A 23224-nucleotide genomic window follows, 5' to 3' on the forward strand; every position below is an offset into this window, starting at 1 on the left:
AAGTGATATCATATATTTATTCAACTATCATTGAAGTGACCAGTATTTCTCATCAGTTAAAAAGCACTGGTTTCACTTTGCAAACTGGTACCAATTTATTTCTGAATTTTTACCTAAGAATTTCGGTGCCTTTTTTTTTATTGTTTACTAAAATTATGTGGAAAAACAATAAAACCTTTAAATGCCAAGTTATGCAGTCCTTTTTATTTATTTCTTAACTAAAAGAAACCGCAGATCAACCATTCAAGAACAAGTTGCGCACTTTCTAAATAAAATTTTTTAGTAAGGTTCAGGGGATATGTCCGTATCCTGATCTGTTGTGCCAACTATAATTGCCAAGGTGCCAGAAAGACTTTAAACTTGCACATTAAAAAAAAACAAAAAAACATGTAGATGTTTGCCCGGGGGTAGCTACGAGTTATAAATTTCGAGTTGATCCCCTTCTGCGATGTGCTTTTTTTTTAGTTTCTCGCGGGCAGCTGTCAGAAAATTGTCAAGACTTGGCCATTATTCTGCCACAGATCAGGATACGGAAGTCTCCCCAAGGTTAATTTTAATGAGTGTTAATTTATAGAACTAAATACGCTCGACACTTCATACCTGTCCAGATACTCCGGCACGTGCTGTGAGTATCTGAGGAGCAATCCTAATAGGATTTGTGGCTAGGACTACGCGAGGAGCAAGTGTTTTTTGACCAGCAGCTAAGCCAAGTCTAGGACCCACGTTCATGATCTGAACACCAGGAGTCAAGATGCTTGGATTGGACACAACCTGCGACACCACACTAACTGCTTGACTAGATGTAACATGGCTTTTGGACACAACAGTAGGGTTAGTTGTGACTTGCACAATATTGTTCGCTACTTGCTGTACTACAGTGGTAGGCTGGATGTCCTGGGAGCGAGTATTCACTCCAGCTTTACCCTTTTCCAGAGGTTGTTTAGGTTCCACTTGAGATTTCACAGCAATCACCTGTTTGCCATTAGTAACTTGAGGAGGAGTAGGAATTGACGTTGTGATAATGGTGTTGGAAGTCTGCATGGGGGATTGCTGCGAAGCAACATTTGCAAGATCATAGATTGCACCCATTGAAGCTTGCCTAACACCGAGTAGATTAACTGTGCCACCATTGGGCACTGAGGCAGCTGCAGTCTTGCTACGGGTGTTGATCGTGCACGTGGGGTTGACTTGAGATTGAGTTGAAAATGGACTTTTTATTTCTGGAGTGTTCGACTGCCTGCTTACACTGACAACAGGAGTGAAAAATGTTTGTTGTGGTGGTCCTGTAACCTGTGTAATGTAACCACTGGCTGGTAACGCACCAGGCAATGTAACAATAACATTACTAGAAGTGGATGCAACAGACGCTGCATTAGCATCTGCAACAGGAGTTGATACTATGGTTGATTTACCAACATTGATTAAAGATACAGCGGGGCTTGCAGCTATGACCCCTTGTTTTGCTCCGTCAAGCAATCGAGTGACATTACAATCGACTAAACTTGAATTATTTACATGATTTACAGTTACTGATGAAGTATTTACACCTTGACTAGATATTTGGATGCTTGATGATGATAACTGGGATTCTAATGAACCTACAAGAGCAGCGACATCTGACTCATCCACTTCGGAAGAGAGCATATCTTCCAATGACTTTACCGTCGCCATTTTTCAGCTATACTGAAACTTGTAAACACAAAGCGCATGCGTTCTTGAATGGAAAGGCATTGTGGGTAATAAAAATCATTGCGGTTTTTGTTTTTGGTTAATGCTTATGCTATCCAATCGATATTCGCATTGAAATAACTTTTAATGATTTTTTTGAATTTTAGCGAATTAATACCAGTTCATGAAACCATTAAAAAGCGAAAAAAAAGTTACAGAACTTCAAATATTTTCTAAATAATAAGTATTTTTCAGAAATTTTAAATGCAAAAAAATTGAGAGATTATTTAAATTCTAAGGTTTACATAAGCTTGACTTATTCTTAGCGATACTTTAAAGAAAAAATATTAGTCTGTCCTTGCTGTTTATTTTTTAAAATTTAGCATTTTAAATATGCTTCTCTGCACATTTCTTAAATAGTTAATTCTGAAACTCATTTTATTAATATATTTCGAGTGGATTGTGAAGTATAATTTTTCCTTGAATTTTTGATAATTACTGATAGTCAGTTCTCGATCTTTTTATACTTGTTTTCGTAAATTTAGGTATTAGTCTAAAGATTAGAAACATAGGAATTCTTTTTGGAAGCAATGATTTCTTAGTTATATAATTTTAAAAACCCGGTGCTTTTTTATGCACTTCAAAAAATGTAATTTGAAATAAATAAAAAAAATAATTTGATATTTTAGATTAACAAATTATTTTTCATAATATGTAGGTATAAAGCATGTTAAGAAATAGATTCTTCTTAGTGAAATAAAATATTTTCTTTTCGACATTGCATGTTTAATATTACTTATGACGGAAACTAAGAAAAGCTTTCTATTTTAAATTTTTTCACATGTTTATACTTACTTTAAGTGAAAAACAAAACTATCAATTTGTTTAATTTAACTTTTAACAAATAAATCAAACTAAGCGAACTGATTAAACTTTTTAGCAAATAAAGGAACAAAGTGAAACAATATAATTCGGAATCAATTTCTATTGCCCAAAAAGGCCTGAGATTATTCTATTCTTAATTGGATGTACGCAAAATTTCATATATTAGTTTATTTGGGAGGATGTTTTGATGTGAAATTGAGTTAATGTGCCTAAAACTTTTTAAACTTGCTAAAATTTCCATTAAAATGTGTAGAGGTTTGCTTAAGAATTATAATTATTTTCAAATTGGTCCCCATTAGTAATGTATTTTTTTCTCACTAGCTATTGAAGAAAATTGCTAAAACTTGTTTTTATTTTGGTGTAGGCTCCGATGCAGAAATCTTCCTGAATTTGGTGTGAATTTATTTTTTTCTAGTTTTTGTGAAGATTTCTCTATCAGTACCAGCACCAAAAATTACCCCAAATTTTAGTGACAACCACGCTGCAGCTTGCAAGAAATAATCATCGAATAAGGAAATTAGTTTCCTTCTCAGAGCAATTTTGTCAAATTAAAGTCTAAGTGTAATAATCAATCAATAATAATAATTATGATAATTATTTGTTATTTCTGATAATCTGATTAATCTAGGGATGTGTACCACTGCCCGAGGTATAATGTACTCTGATTTTTAAGGTCAAGTGCCGTTGCCTGGTATACGTTTATACTCAGTGAACCTTATTGAACTTATATATATATTGAACCTCGGTGAGCTTATATTGATGTTTTGTTAAGGTTAAGTGTAAATGACTGGTACGTGTTTATCCAGTATGCTCAACACTGTTATTATTTTATTTATTATTTTTTATAAGGTTAAGGGCTACTGCCCCTAACATTTTCTATAATGACTGTTAAGGTGAAGGTGGTTCTTTTGTGCTCTTAACTTTTTTCACTGCAATTTGGCATTTTTTATGCCCTTCCTTTAATGGAACAATATCCAAGTTAATAAATATATTTCTTCTTAACTTACAGCAACTGCAAGAAAAAAGTAGTTACTGAAAAAAGTAGTGTTACTGGTGTTTTAATAGTAGGTGCTGTGGTAAAGCTTGTAATATATTAATATAACTTGGTTATGGTAACATGTTTTTTACACCTTGCTCTTAAAATAGATATAAGTACTCACATTTGTAATTAAATCGACATAGTTACTTTCCAGGATGTTATGTTGACATTAAAATCCTCTTGTACAGAGCCGGATTATACCTTTCGTAGGCCCTAGGCACAGAGCCGGATTATACCTTTCGTGGGCCCTAGGCATAGCCGTTTTTGGGCCCTCCCCTCCTTCCCCCACTCCTCCCCTCTTTTCAAAATATATGCTAAAATTTTCTTGCATATTTTTTTTTACATTTTTATTAATATGGATTTTAATTTACAAATTTGTTTATCGAACTTTATCTGCAATACCGACATACTGCCGATATTGCAGTTGATATCGATAATATCATCATGATTAGTTCGATCGATAGCAATGTTAGAGATAAACTTGTGAATACTTTTCCTAACATTAACATTGCATTAACGGGGTTGCCATCCCCTCCGCAGAGGATCAAAATTGTGATGGCATGTCTTCGGATCATCCTCCGGGATGTTTCCCAGACCGTCGCCAATAGCCCATTGTGCAGCTCTAGTGCGGTGTAAATTAACAACAACAGCATTAAGAATATATTTGTCGATTCTTGGATCAAATGCAGAAGGAGAAAGATCTTTCTCCAGATTAAAATTGATAAAAAATTATTTGCGTTCAACAATGATCGTTTGGCATCGCTCGCACTAATGTCTATTGAATACGACATTTTGCGTAGTTTGGGAATTCGACAGCTAATACAAGATTTTGTTGAATCCAAAAATCGCAAAAAAGTAATATATTAGATCATAAGATTCTGCAAAATAACTTATTACCGAAAAATATTATATTTTTATATGTATCTTCATAATTTTGTGCAAAATACACTTGTTGTTTTTAAAGCTAAATTATTTTTGTCAACAAATTTTTTTCTCCCAAGTTTTTCGTAGGCCCTAGGCACATGCCTAGTGTGCCTATAGGTTAATCCGGCCCTTCTCTTGTAACATTCTATATGCAAAAATTGTTTGAACTCAAGGATTATTTGACATTTCTAAGAATCAATTATTGTTTATTCTAATTTTATGTAATTCTAGTTTATAATTTTGATTTTGAATTTCAGATTTAGTGTGTCTACATCCTTTATAAATCAGCAATTATTATACAGAGTATATTTGCATCTGTCTGTATCCTGTGAAGAAGCTAAAGAAAAAAAGAGTAAAATAAATATATTTTTTGAAGTTTTTAAAGAATAACATACAGTCCCTAACCAAATTATTAGACATTCTATAAGATTCTATGTAAAATTTTAACTGTCAGGTGATACTATACAGCTTTATTGTTTTTATGCGACGGAAACCGGTTTGTACTTGTTTACGTTTGTGTGTCAATGGGTTAAATTAGGTAATATATAATATAAACTCGACAATTGGATACATTAGACAATATGTTATATAAATATAGAATATTTATTTTATCAGGTATTATATTGTAATAATTAGATCAAATTATGAGATGTATTGTAGTTTTTTAATAATGACATGTTTTGCACAAGTTTATATGCAATACTTTTATAGTTAAACATACATGTAAAGGGTTTTCAGAGATTTTTTATATGCTTCCTATTTGTATTTATTTTTAACCATTGAATTACAATGTTAACCGATTGATACACGAACATAAACAAATGCAAACCGGTTTCAACCGCGTGGAAACAATAAAGCTGTATAGTATCACCTGATAATTAAGATTTTACATAGACTCTTATTGTGCGTCTAATAATTTTGCCGAGGGCTGTAAATAAAATTGTGTTTGTGATTCAGTTTATTTATAAAGAAAACCTCAGAGCTTATGATAAATATTGTTAATATTTGTGTAATAACAATAGTTTTGATATTTTAATATTAATCATTTAAAAGGAATTAAAAGTGATTTTGTGATCTTTTTGAGGGACTCTAAGAGACAAGAAAAGTGAACTCTTTTATACATCATATTGCAGTGTTCTCCCAAAGCATTTTTAGAAGGGCAGTCCACCCCGTCCTGCCCTTTGATCCCTATAAACGCTCTTTCTTTGTCCTTTTTGTAAATATATGCCTTTCTCTCATAAAAACATTATCTTTTTATTCATATTCCATTTTTAAAAAAATTAATTCACTGTTTAAGTAACAACTACGCACTGGTAAAATTGTCTTGAGTTTATAGTTTTAATTTTGATTACTAAATAGTAATCAATCAATTAATAATCAAGTAGTAATCAATATTCGTAATATTACGAATATTTACCTTGTTGGGATTAATTTCAACTTGTTAAATTATTATGTATCTCTATTTTCAGGGGTGGGGATATTAATACAATTTTTTAATGGTTTTAATTTTTAAAATTTAATTTGTTTATTTTCTCATAATTTTTAGTTTAAATTATATAGAAATCTTTCAAGTTGTTTATCAATTAATGACTTTTTTTAGTTTACTTTTTTCAGAAAAAATTTATGCTTAGAGATAGTCTTTGAGCATGCCTTTAATTATTTTTATAAACTACAAATTTTTCTCTTATTCTGATAACGAGAGATAATTATTTTTTGAAATATGCACATAAAATGGTATAAGAGGTAATTTAAAAATTGTTTAGAATCAAATTCAATAATTACATAATATTATACATTTTGATAAGTTTTTACAGTGTCAAATGAGTGCCCTTTCAAAACTTATAGTGCCTTTTTTCTGAGAGACAGCACCCTGTTCTTTTTTATTCCTAGGAAGAACTCTGATATTAGTAATGTGATCTTTATAGGTGGCACTACGGCATTAGAATTTTACTTTCGCTTAAATCACTGCTTTGACCTTTGTATTCAAGTGAGTTTAATATCGAATGTCGCTATTTGTATTCACGATTTTTTAAAATATGAATTTTTATATTTACCTGTGATTTAAAAGTTACACATTGCGATTCATATTTATTCGATCTAAATATCCGATGTAACAATCTGTATTTTTGCATTTTTAAAATCCAATGTCACGATTTGTATTTTCGTGCTCTTAAAATTCAATATCTTGAATCATATTCATGTGATTTTAAAATCCAATTTCACGAATCTTGTAAAAGCTAAGTTTTCATTAAATTAGTTACTATAAAAGTGTATATTTTTCATTGGTAGGTAATTTAATTATAAATCTTAGTTTTAAAAAATTTCATTTATTGTTTATAAATTGGTATCGTGATATCAAGTGTTTGCACATAAAATTTTCAGGGTTTTTCACTTTGTATTATGATTGCCTTATATTTATGTACTATATATATATATACAGGGATCTGTCCAAGCCAAATTTACTACCGTTTAGCGGTACCTTCACAAATTCAACTTTAGGAAAAAGGGTAGTTTCACAAAATACCTTCTCTTAAAATTTTATTTTTGAGTCTCGTAAGGAACGATAAATTTATATTTTTACCATATTTTTGTGCTGATTTTTTAATATAATTTTTAATTTTCACAAATTATGTCTAAATTTTCACAAAATAGGTACCTTTTAGAATAAACTAGACAGATCCCTGAAGTATTCTTTAAATTCTCAGTCTTTAAATTTCNGCTCAAAATTCGTATTTAAGAAAATTGACATAGCATTTGATAGTGATTTTCAAACTTATATATATATACATACATACATACATACATACATGTATGTATTTGTTCATTTTGAACATAGCCTAATAACCTTAACAAATTATTTCAATATTTTGTATCAAGGTCTTATGAGATTATGAAATTTTTATAATGCCAAATCTAGTATGACTGGCAATATAAGAAAAACTAAACAAAATATTTCTAACTGGTAACTTAGACATTTATTTCATAACACAGAACAAATGTTCTGTCACAAATACTAATATTTTGTTGATAGCAGCTACATAATATAAACTTAAAGTGAATCATTTCTGTTTTTTTTTTTAAAAAATTATTATTAATTTATTATGAATAACAAAGGATTTTTCTTGTTTAAAATTACCATACTATTCTAATTCTGTGAAATATTGTAATTATTATAACTAAGTTGATACAACTAAAATGGCTGTACCCAAATTTGCTTTACATTCTTTACTAATTTTCTTACAAATTAATTTGTCAAATAGTTAATTTTGAGCTAAGTTGTGTAATGAAAATCTTACGACAAAAGATATTTTAAATTTTAATACCCTTTAAAATTATTTAGCAGAAAGTTTTTGCATGAAGTTCTAATTGTTGTAGATCAATAGAAAATAAATTTTGTGAAGGTTGAATATCTAGTGTTAGCAGAATATTCAGCATTTAAGCTATTTAGTATAAATTATTATTCAGTTTATGTGATTGTGAAATAACATTTTCTCAATCAATTATTAATCTCTGCTGAAACAACATATTTTATAAGCACAATGTGTATGTTCATGTTATTTTGAAAATTCTATTCTGCCTTAAATACTCCTAAAACCCTCTTAAAAAATAAGTGTATTTAAAGTACAAGTTCTTGATAAAAACTGCAAAAGAGGAAAAATTATTAGACCAATTTCAATTCAAAACTTGTCAAAAATGGTCTGATACAAAATAATAAGCAATCTTTAGCAGTTATAAGCATGAAGCAGCATAATTCATTCACTTTTTCTAGTTGCTATTGTGTCTCATAGTTGATTAATTAACTCTCATTCAATCTGTATTTCCTTCTTTATTTTTTCTATCTAATATGCTCTATTTCATTAACTTTTATTTGATCGTTACTTATTGAAATCCTATAGTTTATTAAAACATTGTATTTGGCGTTCATGTAGTTCAGAGAAAAGGAAATCATTTCAATATTTTGCTTAAGGTTTTTTTAAAATTATTATTAAATGTTGCTATTGATGTCTTCTTATAGAAATGAAATATCATATTTTTTAACTACACATTCAACACTACATATCTTAACATAACTTATTTCTTTGATGTTTATTGTGTGTTAAAGTTATTCATATATTTCTCATTCAACTTGTATTTTCATCAGGCTTTTGATTTTAATTCCAGAAACTGAATAAAACTATCAAAAAACCTTGAATGATAGTTAAGAAATCATAATACATGTGAAGTTTTTTATAGTATATTTAAAATATTTATTTGGCAAGTAAAGAATACAAATATATGAATGTATGACAATAATTAGAAATAAAAATAACAGTTGTATTAATGTAAAAATTGTAGTTACAAGGAAAAAAAGTTCACCTTATACTCTTAAATTTTTTTTGTTGCTTTATTTTATTTGAAAGCTCAGATCTTCTCTTCTATAAATTTTTAAAGAGATTCAATGACATCAAAAAAATAGTATAATGTTAAGTGCTTAAGTCTTACAACCGCATAAAATCTGAATTAAAATATTAGATAAATTTATAAACGAAAATTTCTAAAATATGGTTAAAGAAAGCGTACATTTTATTACAATAACATTGGAATAAGTTCTAAGGAGTCTGTATTATTTATAATTTACATTTATAGTTTTACAACTCTTGTCTTTTTATGAAAGAAAATAATGGCATAAATAATTATACGAAATTTTCAGCTCTTTTTACTTTATTTTAATGTCATCTTTAAAGCAACCTTGCAACTATAGAGCTCTCAGTGGATTTTTTGTTTTGTTATAGTACTCTATATTTAAAGTATGTTTAAATACTAAAAAAAGTTGTTTTTACTACACATTCTCTTTTCACACTTATTGAATTAAATATTAAAAGTAGTGTCGATTAATATTTGACTTTAATCGCTAGATGCAATGTGCTATTCTAAATATGAATTATAATATTTATACCGATGCATAAATGCAGTTTTTAGGGTTTTCACGTCACAGTTTTATTTATGAAATCAAAAATTGATGCTTGTCAAAAATTCACTGATCCTGGTTTTAATTGCTGTTTGTGCCATCTAAAATGTTCTGTTTTATTTATTTCTGTATTGAAATCAAATTGAAACAATGGATGTATAAAAATACTTTTTAACTGTTATTTCATTTTTGTTGAAGGTAAAACAGTTAGATATCTAAAATGACTGCCCCTGCTGAAAAGTTGAAACAACTGGAAGCTTTGGAGAAAGATTTAGCTGCTGCTCTACATGCTGCTAGTAATTAATGATTATTTTTTTGTATTTTACATAATATGTATCGATCTGATATACTATTTTAATCGAACATTTTCATTTCTATGGTAATTGGTTCTTATTACTAAAGCTTTTTTTTGTTGTATATTTTTACAGAAAACTCAATATGAACAAAAATCCATGGTAGCTACCATGGATTCATTTTTTAAGTCTATTATTGGTTAATTAAAAAAGCACAAAATGATAGTGACTATTAAAACATGTCATGTACATATTCACAAATAATATAATGTATATTATTGTATGAAACATTAAGTAAAATAAACTAGGGTAACAATTGAAAGGCAAATTCAATTGGCTCTTTCAATTGCTGCTTTATGTAAATTTAATTACTGATCTTTCAATTACTGCTTTGTGCAAATTCAATTGCTAAAAAACCTTTTTTCTTTCCATAAAAACCTTCATTTATTTACTGCTATAAAATGAAGCGTGTTGTCATAAAATTTTATTCAATAGTGTAAAAAATGTTGTGAAAAATTTCAACCAATGAGTAACAGCATTATTCCAGTGTTAACAACAGCTCCATGTTCTGATTCTCTCTACATGCATTTTATGTTTATTTTCTGCGTTTTCTATTCTGCAAAATTAGATTTGAGTGCTGTTTTAAAGTAAGATTAAAAATGTGTAAAGTAAGAAAGAATTTTAAAATTTATCCAATAGGCCTGTTCAAGATAGTTAAAAATAATTGTTTTAAATTTATTGATTTTCATCTTTTTTTTACCATTAATTTAAATTAAAAATATTTTTCTAAAGTCTGATTTCATTGATTTTGAAGGTTTTAACTGGAAAAACAATGCCTAAATTATTATTTGATGTTTAAGATAAACTAACAAAAAATAAATAAGTGAAAGAGTGATCAAATGTGGATAAAAGTGACTAAAACTTTCAAATTATAAATTTCCATTAGTTTTTTTTTATAAAATAATTTGTTGTTTAATATTCATATTTGATTTCAATTATATCTATTTAGTTTGAAGCTTATTAAAATTAAATATTAATACTTTTAAAACTTGTTAAATGTATAGTTTGTATTTATAAATTATTTACTCTGCCAATCTGCCTAGAGTAATTTAGAATTTTTTTTTTTTTTTTGTTTTAATTTTTTGAACTAAAATAATTTATTTTTTGTTTGAAATCTAACTGAAAGATTTGGTCTTTGACTTTGCAAATTCATGAAGATGTTTAGCTTCAATAAAAATGAATATGATTTTCTTTTATTCAGTTGTTAGTTTGAAATAATTCTGTGTCCATTTTTAACCATTCCATTTTTTAACCATTATTAACCACCAGTATTTAACCATTTTTGTTTGAAATTTAACTATTCTAGTTATAATATTGTTTTTAGGTAATATTAAGCATTACTAATACATTTTATCAGAGCTTTGAGTAGTAACTTTAAAATAAATGTAAAAAATCCGATTTAAGTATAAATTTTTTTAAAATTTTTATTTATTAATTTTTTTGTTGTTGAAAAAATTCATAATTTATGTCCATTCTGCTTTTAGGACTATTAAATAAGTTTGTATTTACATTTAGTGATCATATTTTTGTAATAATTCTACTCCAATTCATTTTTTCCCCTTTAGATTAAAAATTTTGAATAAACATTGCAGGTTTGTTAAATAATTTAAATACAATTAAATTTGTCCCAGTATAAAAGTCCAAATTATGTAATTGTAAAATTAAGTTAATAATTATAATTTTTATGTATTACTTTAAATAGTATAGATAACTACCAGTGTTGTCAGCATTGAAATCATCATCAAAGTGCTGAATTGAAGCTGATTAAGAACTGTGAAAAATTGCTATTGTTAAAATAAATTATATTAAATTGTATACAAGTATATTAATTTCGATAAGTAATCAAATAAATTTTTTACTACTACTTCTATTGACTTAATAGTCTTTTGAGGACTTGAGCCTGTTTCAGGATGTTCTCCGTTCTTCATAGACTTCCAGTTTTTAATTTTTATCTGCTTGAAGCTCTCTTCTACTTTCTCTAACCATCTTCTGCTCTGCTTTTCAAAAGACCAAGAGCCACCAGATTTTGAATCATAAACCTTTTACTCAGTTCTATTAATACTCATCTGCTGAATGTGATTCAACCATGTCTGTCTCTGGTACTTCATTTCTGTGACATTATCAATGTCTTCATATTTTTCCTAACTTGTTTCTAATTATTCATCATCATTGACAGGTCCACAAAATTTCCTCACTATCTTTCTCTCCCATGTTGATTGATAATCCTGATCTTTTTTCAATATCCTTCCAAGATTTCCCCTCATACAAGTGTATAAGCTTGAGTAAAACCCTGTGCAATAGTATTTTGCTTTTAAGTGAGGTCAAAGTATATTTTAATAGTGTTTGAATGAGTTAAACAGACCTATATGCTGCATGAGAAATGAAATAATTTTTCTGAAAACTTTATATTGCTCTCTTATTAAATAGTTTCCTTTTATTTCTTTTTAAAAACTATTTTCTGATTTTAAAAAAAAAAAATATTGTAAATGACTGTTTTGAAATTTTTTTCTATGGTGTATCAAGTATAATTTTAAAGTTGTGGATTAATGCCAAGTTCTGGCAATTTGGATATTTCAATGTCGATTGTTAGGGAATCCTTGACTTATCAATTTATGTAAAGTTACAAATTTTGTTAGCTAAACTGATGTTTTTACAATCAGTTTTGCTCTCTATGGTTTTCATATTTGCAATAATAGTTTTATTTTTATGTAGTAATATGGTTTTTATTAGTTAAACTTTATGTTACTTTCGTTTCATTGTTCTGCTTTTTTCAATTTAAAAATATATATCTAATCAATTTCAAGTAATATGAAAGTTTACATCCAATTTAAATGAATTATATATGATTAAAAAAAAATTTGATTGCTTGGTGAAAAAATAAATAAAATTGAACAGTACTTTTTTTACATCTTGTTGATATATGGTTAATTCTATTTGCGATTCTTAGTAGAATAACATAACTCTAAGCAAGTACTTAACCATCACTATTGTTTTAAATGAACTATTTTTACTAGTGTGAGCCATTATAAAATGATATAAATGTATATTTATTTAATATATAAATTTATAAATATTTAATACCTTTAAAAAACTGAATAAAATGTTTTTATCTACTTGAATATAAAGAAATAAGAATTTTGATCTGATATTGAGATTTGTAAAAACGGACACGCTGAAAAATAAATAAAAAGTTTATTGTAAACTGTCTTAAGTGCAGCTTATATGGGTAAATCCACGGTGACTGATGTTTCATTTTGATAGGTTTTCTTATTTGTAAACTTTTTTTTCCACTGATAAATATTTAATAATTTTATATGGGTTGTTTTTCAATATACATATAAGAAAAAGGGAGAAAAATTAAAAATGTTTTATTTAGAGTGAAAATATCAAATGTGACTGACATTACATAGAAAGGAGTTAAACATCATTATTTTATTTTGAAATTCTCCTTCTTCTATAAGCAATAATTGAATTATTTTTTTAAAAGTTTCTCTAAAGAAACTTTAAATTAACAGGAAGCATTGAAAGGGCCCATATATGATATATAGAAAAAAATGATACATAGAAAGTGACAAATAGAGAAAAGATTCTTTTGATTGGTGCTACAACTTTTATGTGACTGTTGTTTCAAATATAAACTATATTACAATTTTAATAAACCTTTTTTTGTTTGTATTATAAAATATTTAAAAACTACTACTTTTGATTTTATAACCAAAAGTTAAGAAATTGTTTAATAGAAAAATGCTATTAAATATTTTGTTTTTGTTATGTTGCCCTTCGTATTGTTGAATTGCCCTTATGTAAAGTATGCTTTGTGGTAACCTGCAATAATAATTTGTTTTTGCATTAATTAAATTTTTTTGGTGGAAATTTATTTTTGAAATAGCTGAAACATTAACTAAGGGGTCGACTGCCTGCGACAGAGGGCCCAATGTTGTTTTTGAATGGTCAATATGCTTCCCCCACTTTGTAACCAAAAATTAATTAGAAAATACTACATAACTTAGCACTTAAGTTATCATGAAATTCTATAACTATTTTTCAAACTAATTTCAGTAAACTTTAAAGGAATACCAAATTGATTGTAAACATTAATATTTTAAAATGTTGATACATTAATACAATCTGTTAAACCTATTAAACTTACTATTTCAATGTTTTTTAAAGAATTGTCTTAATAAGACAAATATGATTCAGTGGTTAATTTGAAAATTAACGATGTAAGTAATTTATTTTCAGTAAAAAACAATTATAAATTAAATTTTTCCATGTAGATGGTAGATATTAAAAACTTTTTTTTTTAATGACAAAATATATACATACCTGTCAAGTCTCTTGTTTTCTAACAAAGATTCCTGTATTTTACGACTATATCCTGTTTACCCATATATTCTCAAATTTCTCCGTGTTTGGTGAAGAAATTTTAAAAAAAAATTGGCAATAAAATATCCACTGGTAGCAAAAATACTTCTCTTATTTCTCAACAGATGGTGCTGTTGCCAATATTATGTAATGTTATTGCTATATGTAAGCAATCGCTATTGTAAGTGCTTATATTATTTTCAATTTTGAATTTCTCCTTACATGATTATGCATGATGTATCAAAACTTTACTCGTAGCCTAAAAAATGCTGCTAGTAAAATCTCTGTTATTTTATTTCTCCAATGTTGGCAGATATCTATATAAAATTTTAAATGCTTTTCAATTCAAAAATATTGTACCTATACGTACTTAGTGTTTTAATTAAATCAAATGAATATTAATCTTTAGAACACTAAGAATTAGTTTAGTTATCAAAAGCCAAATTTTTTTCTGGTCCTATTTGTAAAATGGTTTTACTGATTATTTTCGTACTTTCTCATTTATTTGAAATTTTGATTATAATAACTTTTTATTTCCTACCCTTTTGTTAATTAGGTTCATGATATTACTACTAAACTACTCGGTTGTATTTTTGTTTCCGTACTGATGTAATACATTAACATTGTTTTATGTTTGTAGGTCAAGGCATTTTAGAATTGAGCAAAGAAAAACCAAGTGTGAAGCAAGCTGAAACTTACAGCACAACCTTTTTAAAAACTCTTGAAAATGTAGAGGCTGGCCTTTCAAAGAATATTACATATTTGACTCAAGTCTCAACTGGTATGTTGAAAAATTTTATATGTAGGGTCATTCTAAAATAACGGATTATTGACGGTTTGTTGTTTGAAAACTGCTACATCACTTTACTTTGCAAAAACATATTATTCAGACACATAATTCAGACCATCGGAAATGAGTTTCTGGAGGTCAGAAATATCTGTTTTAATTTTTATGAAAAAGTTATAATAAAGTAAAAATTGTAAAAGAAAATAGTTTTAGGAAATACTGCCAAAAATGTTGATCTAGTTTATGAAAAAATAATAATAACTACTATTTCAAAATCTTTTTAATATCATTGAAGTCACTTTATTTTGTATTGAAAATGTTAGTTTTTTAAATAAGTTTATTAACTTATGTTATAGTTTGTGGAAAATAGGGTATAGAATTAAAATTTTTTATGAATAGTGTGTTGCAATAGTGTACTATGTATAAATGATTTTTGATGTAGCAAGTTAAAAAAAAAAAATGAAAAAAATATGATGAAAGCCAGTTAATGGGTTTATTTTCAAATGATATTGAATTTTTTTTACATGTTTTTGCAATCATATTATTCTTTTAAGCATAACGACTATAGACAAAATGGTATAAAATTTTTCCAGGTACTCTTATATTTTTTATTAAATAACGTTAGGAGCAATTGATTTTTGTGACATCACTCGGCAAGTAATGCCGAGAGGTTTAAAAAATTTTATTTCACTTTTTTCATAATTTTGCTAAATTTCACAACAACTAGGCTTCAAACAGCTGTTATATTTTTTCATGCTGTTTGTTTTAATTTATTTAAAAAAATTAAATTTAAGATTCAGTTTAATATCTCTGTTTATATCATTGTATTTTAATTAAGGTTTTTCTTATTGGTTATTTAATATATATTCTGAAAAATGTCACAGTTGTTAGCAAAGAAAAGTATTTAATGTAAACTTTATTAGTAGACCTTTAAATATAAATAATTATAATTTAATACAAATTTTAATTTAAAAAGGAACACATTTAATATTTTATTGATGCGAAATTAGATTTTTATTAATGATTACTGAATACATTTACTTAAAAAGAATAAATATCTGCAATTTGTACTGTTTAATTTTTGTTACCATTCATTTATTTATAATGTTAGTTGTTATAATTTTTTTATAATTAGTTTTTTACCATATTCTATGCTAATAGACCAAATTATACCAAATTTTTCCAGGTACACATATATTTCTTATTGAATAACATTAAGAGCAATTGATTTTCCTGCATCAATCTGCAACTAACACTGAGGTTTTTAAAAATTTACACCTTTTGCCATAATTAATGGAGTTTTTTTTCGTCTTAAACTTCTAGATAATATGTTTTCTTTTACATAAACATAGGTTCTTAGAAACCCTGGTGATCTTTATTTCCTACTTTTTCTTTCTTTCAAGGCTTTAGTTTGTGGAACCATTTATTTTTTTAAATCTTATTTATACAATACTTTTTAAGTTTAGTAAGAGTATATCCTGTGTAGCAGAAACCCTTTAGCATGGCTGCAGGCACTGCAGATTGTCTCAACATCTGCAGATAAAATTACCCAATTGAAATTGAAAGATTTTATTTCAATATTATCATCAGCAAGTTCATCCTTTTTATGAATACTTCTTCTGATTTCTTTACTATGCTTAATTTGTTTCTTCTCTTGAGCAGAGCTTTTTAATTTAAAATGCTTCTTTAATATGTAACTAAATATGTTTCTTATCGAGATTATACACTACTTTGAACGGATTACCTGAAAAAATTCAAAAAGTAAGGTAGAAATTCAAAACATAGTTTTAAAAGATGTATTCATATGTGTGCATATATTTCAAACACACTACCGAAATCTTTGTTCTACGTCAAAGTCTCTGTAACAACGAATGATTAAAAAAAAGAAAGAAATGGCACCTATATACTTCATAAAACTTTTCAATTGCACTCTTTTTCAAAATAAATAAGTTACTCGTTTCGTCTTACTTTGAAAGTATCTTTTCATAATTTGAAATCGTACTCTCAATCTGTTTGCGAATCTCACGGATAATTGGCACTCTACTTAATTTTTTTTTTCAAATGTATTTTAGTTGTTTGTATAATTAAAGTTATCATCGATGACTAAATTTATCTTCCCTTTCAAATACTTTATTGTTACAGTATAGTGCAATCAACAAAATTTTAATCTTCTCAATTTAAGTAAGGAAAAAAGAATATAAATAAATAAAAAACGCAGCAAATTTTATAAAATGGGTTTTCTTACAAATTAATATAATCTTTACTTTTATTGCCTTCCAAAAATCCAACAAAAAAAAAGAAGTATTTCTCTGTTAAAGTTAAGAGAAGATGTACTAAAAAACAAATAAATTACTTTTAAAAAAAAATTATGCTACACAAAAGTTCACTAACTAAAGATTACCTGTTTTGAAATAATAATTGAGTAGTAAAGTTGTGAAATTAATGTCAACTGCACTTTTTGAGGGGAGAAAAAGGGGTTAATTAGATCATTGTATACAAGTTTTTGTTCAGTTTTACTCTGAAAATTTTGGTTTAATCATCAAAATTTTTTATACTTAATAAAAAAAAGCTTACAACTGCTTGCTTTCTATTTAATACTTTCTGTAAATGGGAGTCTACACTGTTACTATATCACTTGTACTCTTATCATTAAAAACTGATGAATATTTAATAACTAACACTGATAACATAATAGATATACTATGATTAATAAAACTTTACATAAAACCTTGTTTATAGAAAAATTTATATTGTGTTACTAACTAGATAATGTTGTCAAACCTGATGACTTCATCACACAGTTGGGACACCTATCAATTACTAAATTGTTGGCATTGTATCCAAATGATTATTAATCTCTGATTTTACTTTCACAAAGACATTTCATGAATAAATTATTTCCTATTTTTATTTAAAAATTAATAATAATCCATATATTTTCCTTATGAAAGCTTATCAGTACTATAAAATGACCTTTAAAACAAGTTTCTGTTTTCATATTATTGCAATACCTGAAAGTTATTAACTGAAACTAAATATTAAGTTGTTGTAATTTTTATGTTCTTGTTGTATAATAGAGTGTCAGCTATTAAAATCTAAATTTATCTAATAAAGAGTTAATAACTTCAGTACATATCATCTATTCGATAATTCAAGTTTGCAGATTTTGCTTATAAAAGGCTAACTTGGGACATTCTGTTGACTATTGCAGCTTTAGCAAAAGTACTCAGCAATGTACTTAGATCATATATTTCCTTGTAGGGCAACATGTTGCATCAAAATGCTTGTTTACATGCATACTTTGAATTTATTTTCTTTCATATACTATTTTTGCTTCCTTAATGAAATGGTGATAAATATTAATGTGAAATGTGATTGCTGGGATTATGGTTTATAACAAAGTGTCTAGCAATTTATTTTGGATATGGTTTTGTAAGGCAACATGCTATTTTAAAATACTGGTTTACATGCATATTTTCAATGTATTTTCATTCATTTACTATCTGTCTAACCATTTTTACTTCGCTCACAAAATGATGCTTAATATTAATGTGATTGCTGGGATTATGGTTTATGACAAAGTTTTTCAAATATTGATGACTTGGAATTGTAGGGGAAAGTTTTTAGTCCAATAAGTTTTGTATTTTTAAGGTAAAAAAATAAAAAATAATAGCATCTTTTAAATTCAGTTTTAGATCTTGTATTATTTTTTAATATCAAAATTTCACTTTCTTTTGCAATTATTTTTGTTCCAAATACCTAATCTTTTTTTTTGTAATAAAATAAAATTATCTTAATTTGGTTCATAATAAAGGAAAAGAAATCATGAAGTCAAAATAATTCTTTTAATTTGTATGCATTTAAAAAAAAGCATTTCTCTATTGTTGTTATATTGGTAAATGTACATGATCAAAATAAAAAAAAAATTTAATTTTAATGTTGAAATTTTACTCTTTTTTGCAATTATTTTTGTTCAAAATACATAATCTTTCTTTGTAACCAAATAAAATTTTCCAAATTTGGTTCATAATAATAGAAAAAAGATCATGAGGTCAAAATAATTATTTTAATTTGTACACATTTAAAAAAAAGGCATTCCTCTATTGTTGTTACGTTAGTAAACGTACGTGATCAAAATTTTAAAAAAAATTAAAGAATTATTTTAGAATTAAAGAATTACTTTAAAAAAACATGCAAAAATATTAAGTAGTCTGCAGATTCACTGAAGTATTCATTTTATTAAATAATTATAAATATTTTGAACCCGTTAATTAATTCATAAATTTTTTGCTTTAAATTTCTTTTTTTAATTAAAATATTAATCTATATTGCAATCTAAGCTTAGTTTAAGATTTTGGGTGGTTGATTTTATATTGTTCAATATTATACTAACTGGTATAAATTGAAGAAAATATTGTGAGAAAATAATTAAGATAATATAAATTTTAGTCTAAAATTTTAAAAAACAATGAAATGTCAGGTGGAAGGAAATTTTCCCCAAACTTTTGTCAGATATCCTGTTGTTTTAAATAGCAAAATCATATTTTCTTAGAACAGAAGCTTTATTATTGTTCTTGTGTCACTAAACTCCATATTCAATTAAATTCATCAATTAACAACAACACAGGTGTAAAACATGTTAAGTAAATGAAGAATAATATGTTAAATGGTACTAATAGTAGATAAATATTCTGTTACACAGTCTTTGCTGTGTACCCATAATTTTAATTTTATTTCTTATTTAGGTGTTAATAATTTGCAATCGAAATATTAATTTAATATGCTGAGAAACTTATTGATATTGTAATATTTGTGTTAATGAATTGTAAGAAAAATATATTCTGGAAATTAGAAAAGTCAGAATTGTCCTTATTTATAGTCATAGTTGGCCTATTTTCTATATTTGTTTTAATAATTTATTCATTTATTTATTCTGTTGAACTATAATTTCTTCCAAGAACGTGTGTTTTTTTTTCTTTTAAAAAAATCATATTTTAAAAATTACTGTTATAATAAAATATGATAAATTAATAGTTTTTAAAAAAGATAATACCTAAACCATTCCCAACACATGAATATCATTAACTCTAAAATCAACCCACTCTGAAATTCAAATATGCTGACTTATCCTAAAATATTTTTGAAAAATTTTAGATGTTTAGTATTTGTTACTTTTAAAGAAATTGTTTGTTACCCTGTATGTACAAAAAAAAAATTTCTTTTATAGTTTGAATTAACATTATTATTTATTGTAGAAATTATGTTATGTATTTTATATAGACTGCTATTCTTTGCATTTAAAATGTCCATTGTTACGAAATTTAAAACAAAATTCAACATTCATTTCTTCTGCTAAGCTATTTCGGCTTTATGTAACAGATTAATTGCTCATTCATATCTATAATTTATAACTTTATTTAGGTACTTTAATACTTATTTATTTTTTACAACACAAATAATATATATATATAACATAACATATATATATATAATATAATTTATAACACAAACCTTGAAACTTGACGCTTGGCATTATGTAGAATTTTGTATCATCTGGATCATCCCACATATCATTAAACCTACCTGTATACCAATATATAAGTGGAAGAGATCAAGATTAATGCTTTAAAATAATTTCTAAGTTCGAAAAGTTTAAGAGACAAAAATACACATTTAAGTATTTCTTACTTACAGAATAAAAAATGAAATTTTCATGAGTATCAGAATTAAAAACGAACAAATTTATCAATTTTGATTTACTATTGAGATTGTCTTGAAGAATCACAGTTCATAGAATTGTACAATATTCATCTTCTACTGCATTAAAATTAACATCAATTAATAGCTTTTGGTATAATCTTGTAATCTTGCACAGTTTGCATGTGAAAAAGCTAGATAAATTAACTCTAAAATTATTAATTAATAAGATTTATTTTTAAAAATATTAAACCAGTTCCCTCTATTTGTGAAAAATAAAAGATAAATCTGTTATAAGATATTTATAATCCAAACAATTGATTTAAGCAAATTTTTTGAAAAAAAAAAAAAAACTTTAAGAAAAGAACTTAAAAATAATAAGTCAAAATGGAAAAGCAGCTAAAACCAAATTTGTCTTATGTAAACAATTTAAATAAAAAATTAGAAACGAAAAACAAGCAAAAATGAAATTCTAAAGATATGTATGTTAGCAAAAAAAACAGCACTTCATCAAGGGGCATGTTGCCTGTTAACATACAGGAGCCTTTCTGTAGTCAGTGGTTAAACCAAAAACTGACTGTGCCCCGAGGCCCCATACTAGATAAATTAAATAAGAAAAAACTAAATAATGAAAACTAAATAAAAAAACTAAATAAGAAAGACTAAATAAGAAAATTAATTGAGAAAAAACTAAATAAAAAAACTAAATAAGAAAGACTAAACAAGAAAGTTGAATAAGAAAAAACTAAGTACGAAAATTAAATAACAAAAAACTAAATGAGAAAAACTAAATTTTCTTATCTAGTTTATCCATTATGGGGCCTCGGAGCACAGTCAGTTTTTGGTTTAACCACTGACTACAGAAAGGCTCCTTTATGTTAACAGGCAACATGCCCCTTGATGAAGTGCTGTTTTTGCTAACATACATATCTTTAGAATTTCATTTTTGCTTGCTTTTTGTTCTTATCCTCCACTCCAACTCATTATAATACTTTTCATTATTTCAAATGAAATTAAATCATTATTCTATTAAATCATGAAATCTAAAAAAAAGTATGAATGGATATCATTTTAAGAACTGTTAGATTTATTCAGCTGAAAAACCTTATTTCATAGTAAAACCAAATATTTTCAGTTTTGGTGTGCATTTTACCTTCAGCAAATTTACAAAACTATTTTTATTTTAGGTCAAGCTCATGAAGGTTCAAGCTATGCCAGTCAGAAAGTTATGCAAATGGCTTGGCATCGGTTAAAACACTCACAAACAAGACTGGCTGAGCTGGAGAGATTAAAGAATCAGCATTTACTCGAGAGAGAAACTCGTAGACAAATCAAAAGAGAGTCTGAATCATGATATGCTCATTGTGATATCATTCTTACGTGCGTTTTCATTCCCCCAGTTTACTTCATTAATATCAGTTTATACAACTTGAGAAAGGAGCAAAAACTTTGATAATTTTTCAATCTTGTGTGTGCATTATTTATTTACAATAAAAATGTACTTTCCAAAAATAATTTTTGTTTTATTTTGCAATTTCTATTGGCTGAAATATTAGCTGATCATGTTATATTTTGGGAGCGACCGCTCTCTGTTCCGCAGTAAAATGATCGTTAATGGAGGTTGGTCGTTTTTAGGGGTTACTTCCATTGACTTCAAAATGTTATCGATGGCACGTGATTTTTCGCATGTGTTTGATTTTACTCTGTGTCTTTTTCTTGGTGTGGAAATGCCAATTGTGTTAGCGTCGTAAAAACTGGATTGATGAATAAAATTTAGTGTCAATAAAAATGACCCCTTACTGATATAATTATGTGCAAAAACAAATTTACCAATTATGAATAATAGAACTATCTTAAATAAATAAATAATTATGTTTTTTTTTTTTTTTTTTTTTTTTTTTTTTTTTTTTTTTTTTTTTCCCCTAGGTTTGCATTTAATTTTATATCATAAAAATGAGTTTACTTTTAAAAAATGAGAGGTTTGTTTGCTTGTTGTCGTGACCAGGATATGAACCTGGGTTATTTTCAGTTCGTATCCTGGTCACGGCAATGCTCTTTTTCAAACTTAATTTTATANATATCATAAAAATTAGTTTACTTTAAAAAAATGAGAGGTTTGTTTGCTTGTTGTCGTGACCAGGATATGAACCTGGGTTATTTTCAGTTCGTATCCTGGTCACGGCAATGCTCTTTTTCAAACTTAATTTTATAATTGTAATAAAAACTTTTAATATATAATATTCAAATTGTTTGTTACATATTGAATTTATACTACTAATCGCACATTGTATTCATAAATACAAACAGCATACAAATTTTCATAAATAAATGCTGTTAATAGGAATACTGAAAACAATTCTTAGATATTATGTTAAAAGTATATTTATGGATAAATATTTTTAATACAAATAGTAATTGTAATTTTTTTTAATACAAATAATCAGAAAATTCTGAATTATGAAATAAACTTTTAGAATTTTTGACCATACATTTTTATTCACAAATTATTAATTTTTCTTTTCAAATCAATGATTTATTTTATTGAATAAAAAAAAATA

The 23224-nt window shown here is 26.5% G+C and overlaps 2 protein-coding genes across 6 annotated transcripts in view; one reads left to right on the plus strand and one right to left on the minus strand.

Moving 5' to 3' along the window:
- Positions 1 to 1671, minus strand: part of LOC107451845 (transcription initiation factor TFIID subunit 4) — a 35461-nt gene extending 33790 nt beyond the window's left edge. The window contains exon 1 of the mRNA XM_043044675.2: positions 601 to 1671. Within this exon, the coding sequence (XP_042900609.1) occupies positions 601 to 1671 (1071 nt within the window). The remainder of the gene's footprint in view (positions 1 to 600) is intronic.
- LOC107451855 (mediator complex subunit 11) lies at positions 1598 to 22181 on the plus strand. Of its 5 annotated transcripts, none has more exons than XM_071179393.1 (5): positions 1598 to 1736; positions 4774 to 4868; positions 9663 to 9760; positions 14823 to 14963; positions 21854 to 22181. In XM_071179393.1, exons 3-5 carry the CDS (start codon positions 9685 to 9687, stop codon positions 22018 to 22020), a joined length of 384 nt encoding a protein of 127 aa, XP_071035494.1. In that variant the 5' UTR covers positions 1598 to 1736; positions 4774 to 4868; positions 9663 to 9684; the 3' UTR covers positions 22021 to 22181. The 5 variants fall into 5 exon arrangements, with proteins under 5 accessions (XP_071035494.1, XP_015923570.1, XP_015923573.1 ...); XM_016068084.3 differs by lacking the exon at positions 1598 to 1736 and adding an exon at positions 1985 to 2135; XM_016068087.3 differs by lacking the exon at positions 1598 to 1736 and adding an exon at positions 2023 to 2130.
- Positions 22182 to 23224: the final 1043 nt, after the last annotated feature.

Source organism: Parasteatoda tepidariorum, chromosome 4 (genome assembly GCF_043381705.1).
Source record: "Parasteatoda tepidariorum isolate YZ-2023 chromosome 4, CAS_Ptep_4.0, whole genome shotgun sequence".
Lineage (NCBI taxonomy): Eukaryota > Metazoa > Arthropoda > Arachnida > Araneae > Theridiidae > Parasteatoda > Parasteatoda tepidariorum.

Excerpts from the sequence above, each read along its gene's own strand:
- LOC107451855 (XM_071179393.1), top strand. The coding sequence starts at position 9,685 with ATGACTGCCCCTGCTGAAAAGTTGAAACAACTGGAAGCTTTGGAGAAA. Across the intron at positions 9,761-14,822 it reads TGCTGCTCTACATGCTGCTA|GTCAAGGCATTTTAGAATTG; the intron begins GTAATTAATGAT and ends TTATGTTTGTAG. Across the intron at positions 14,964-21,853 it reads TTTGACTCAAGTCTCAACTG|GTCAAGCTCATGAAGGTTCA; the intron begins GTATGTTGAAAA and ends TTTTTATTTTAG.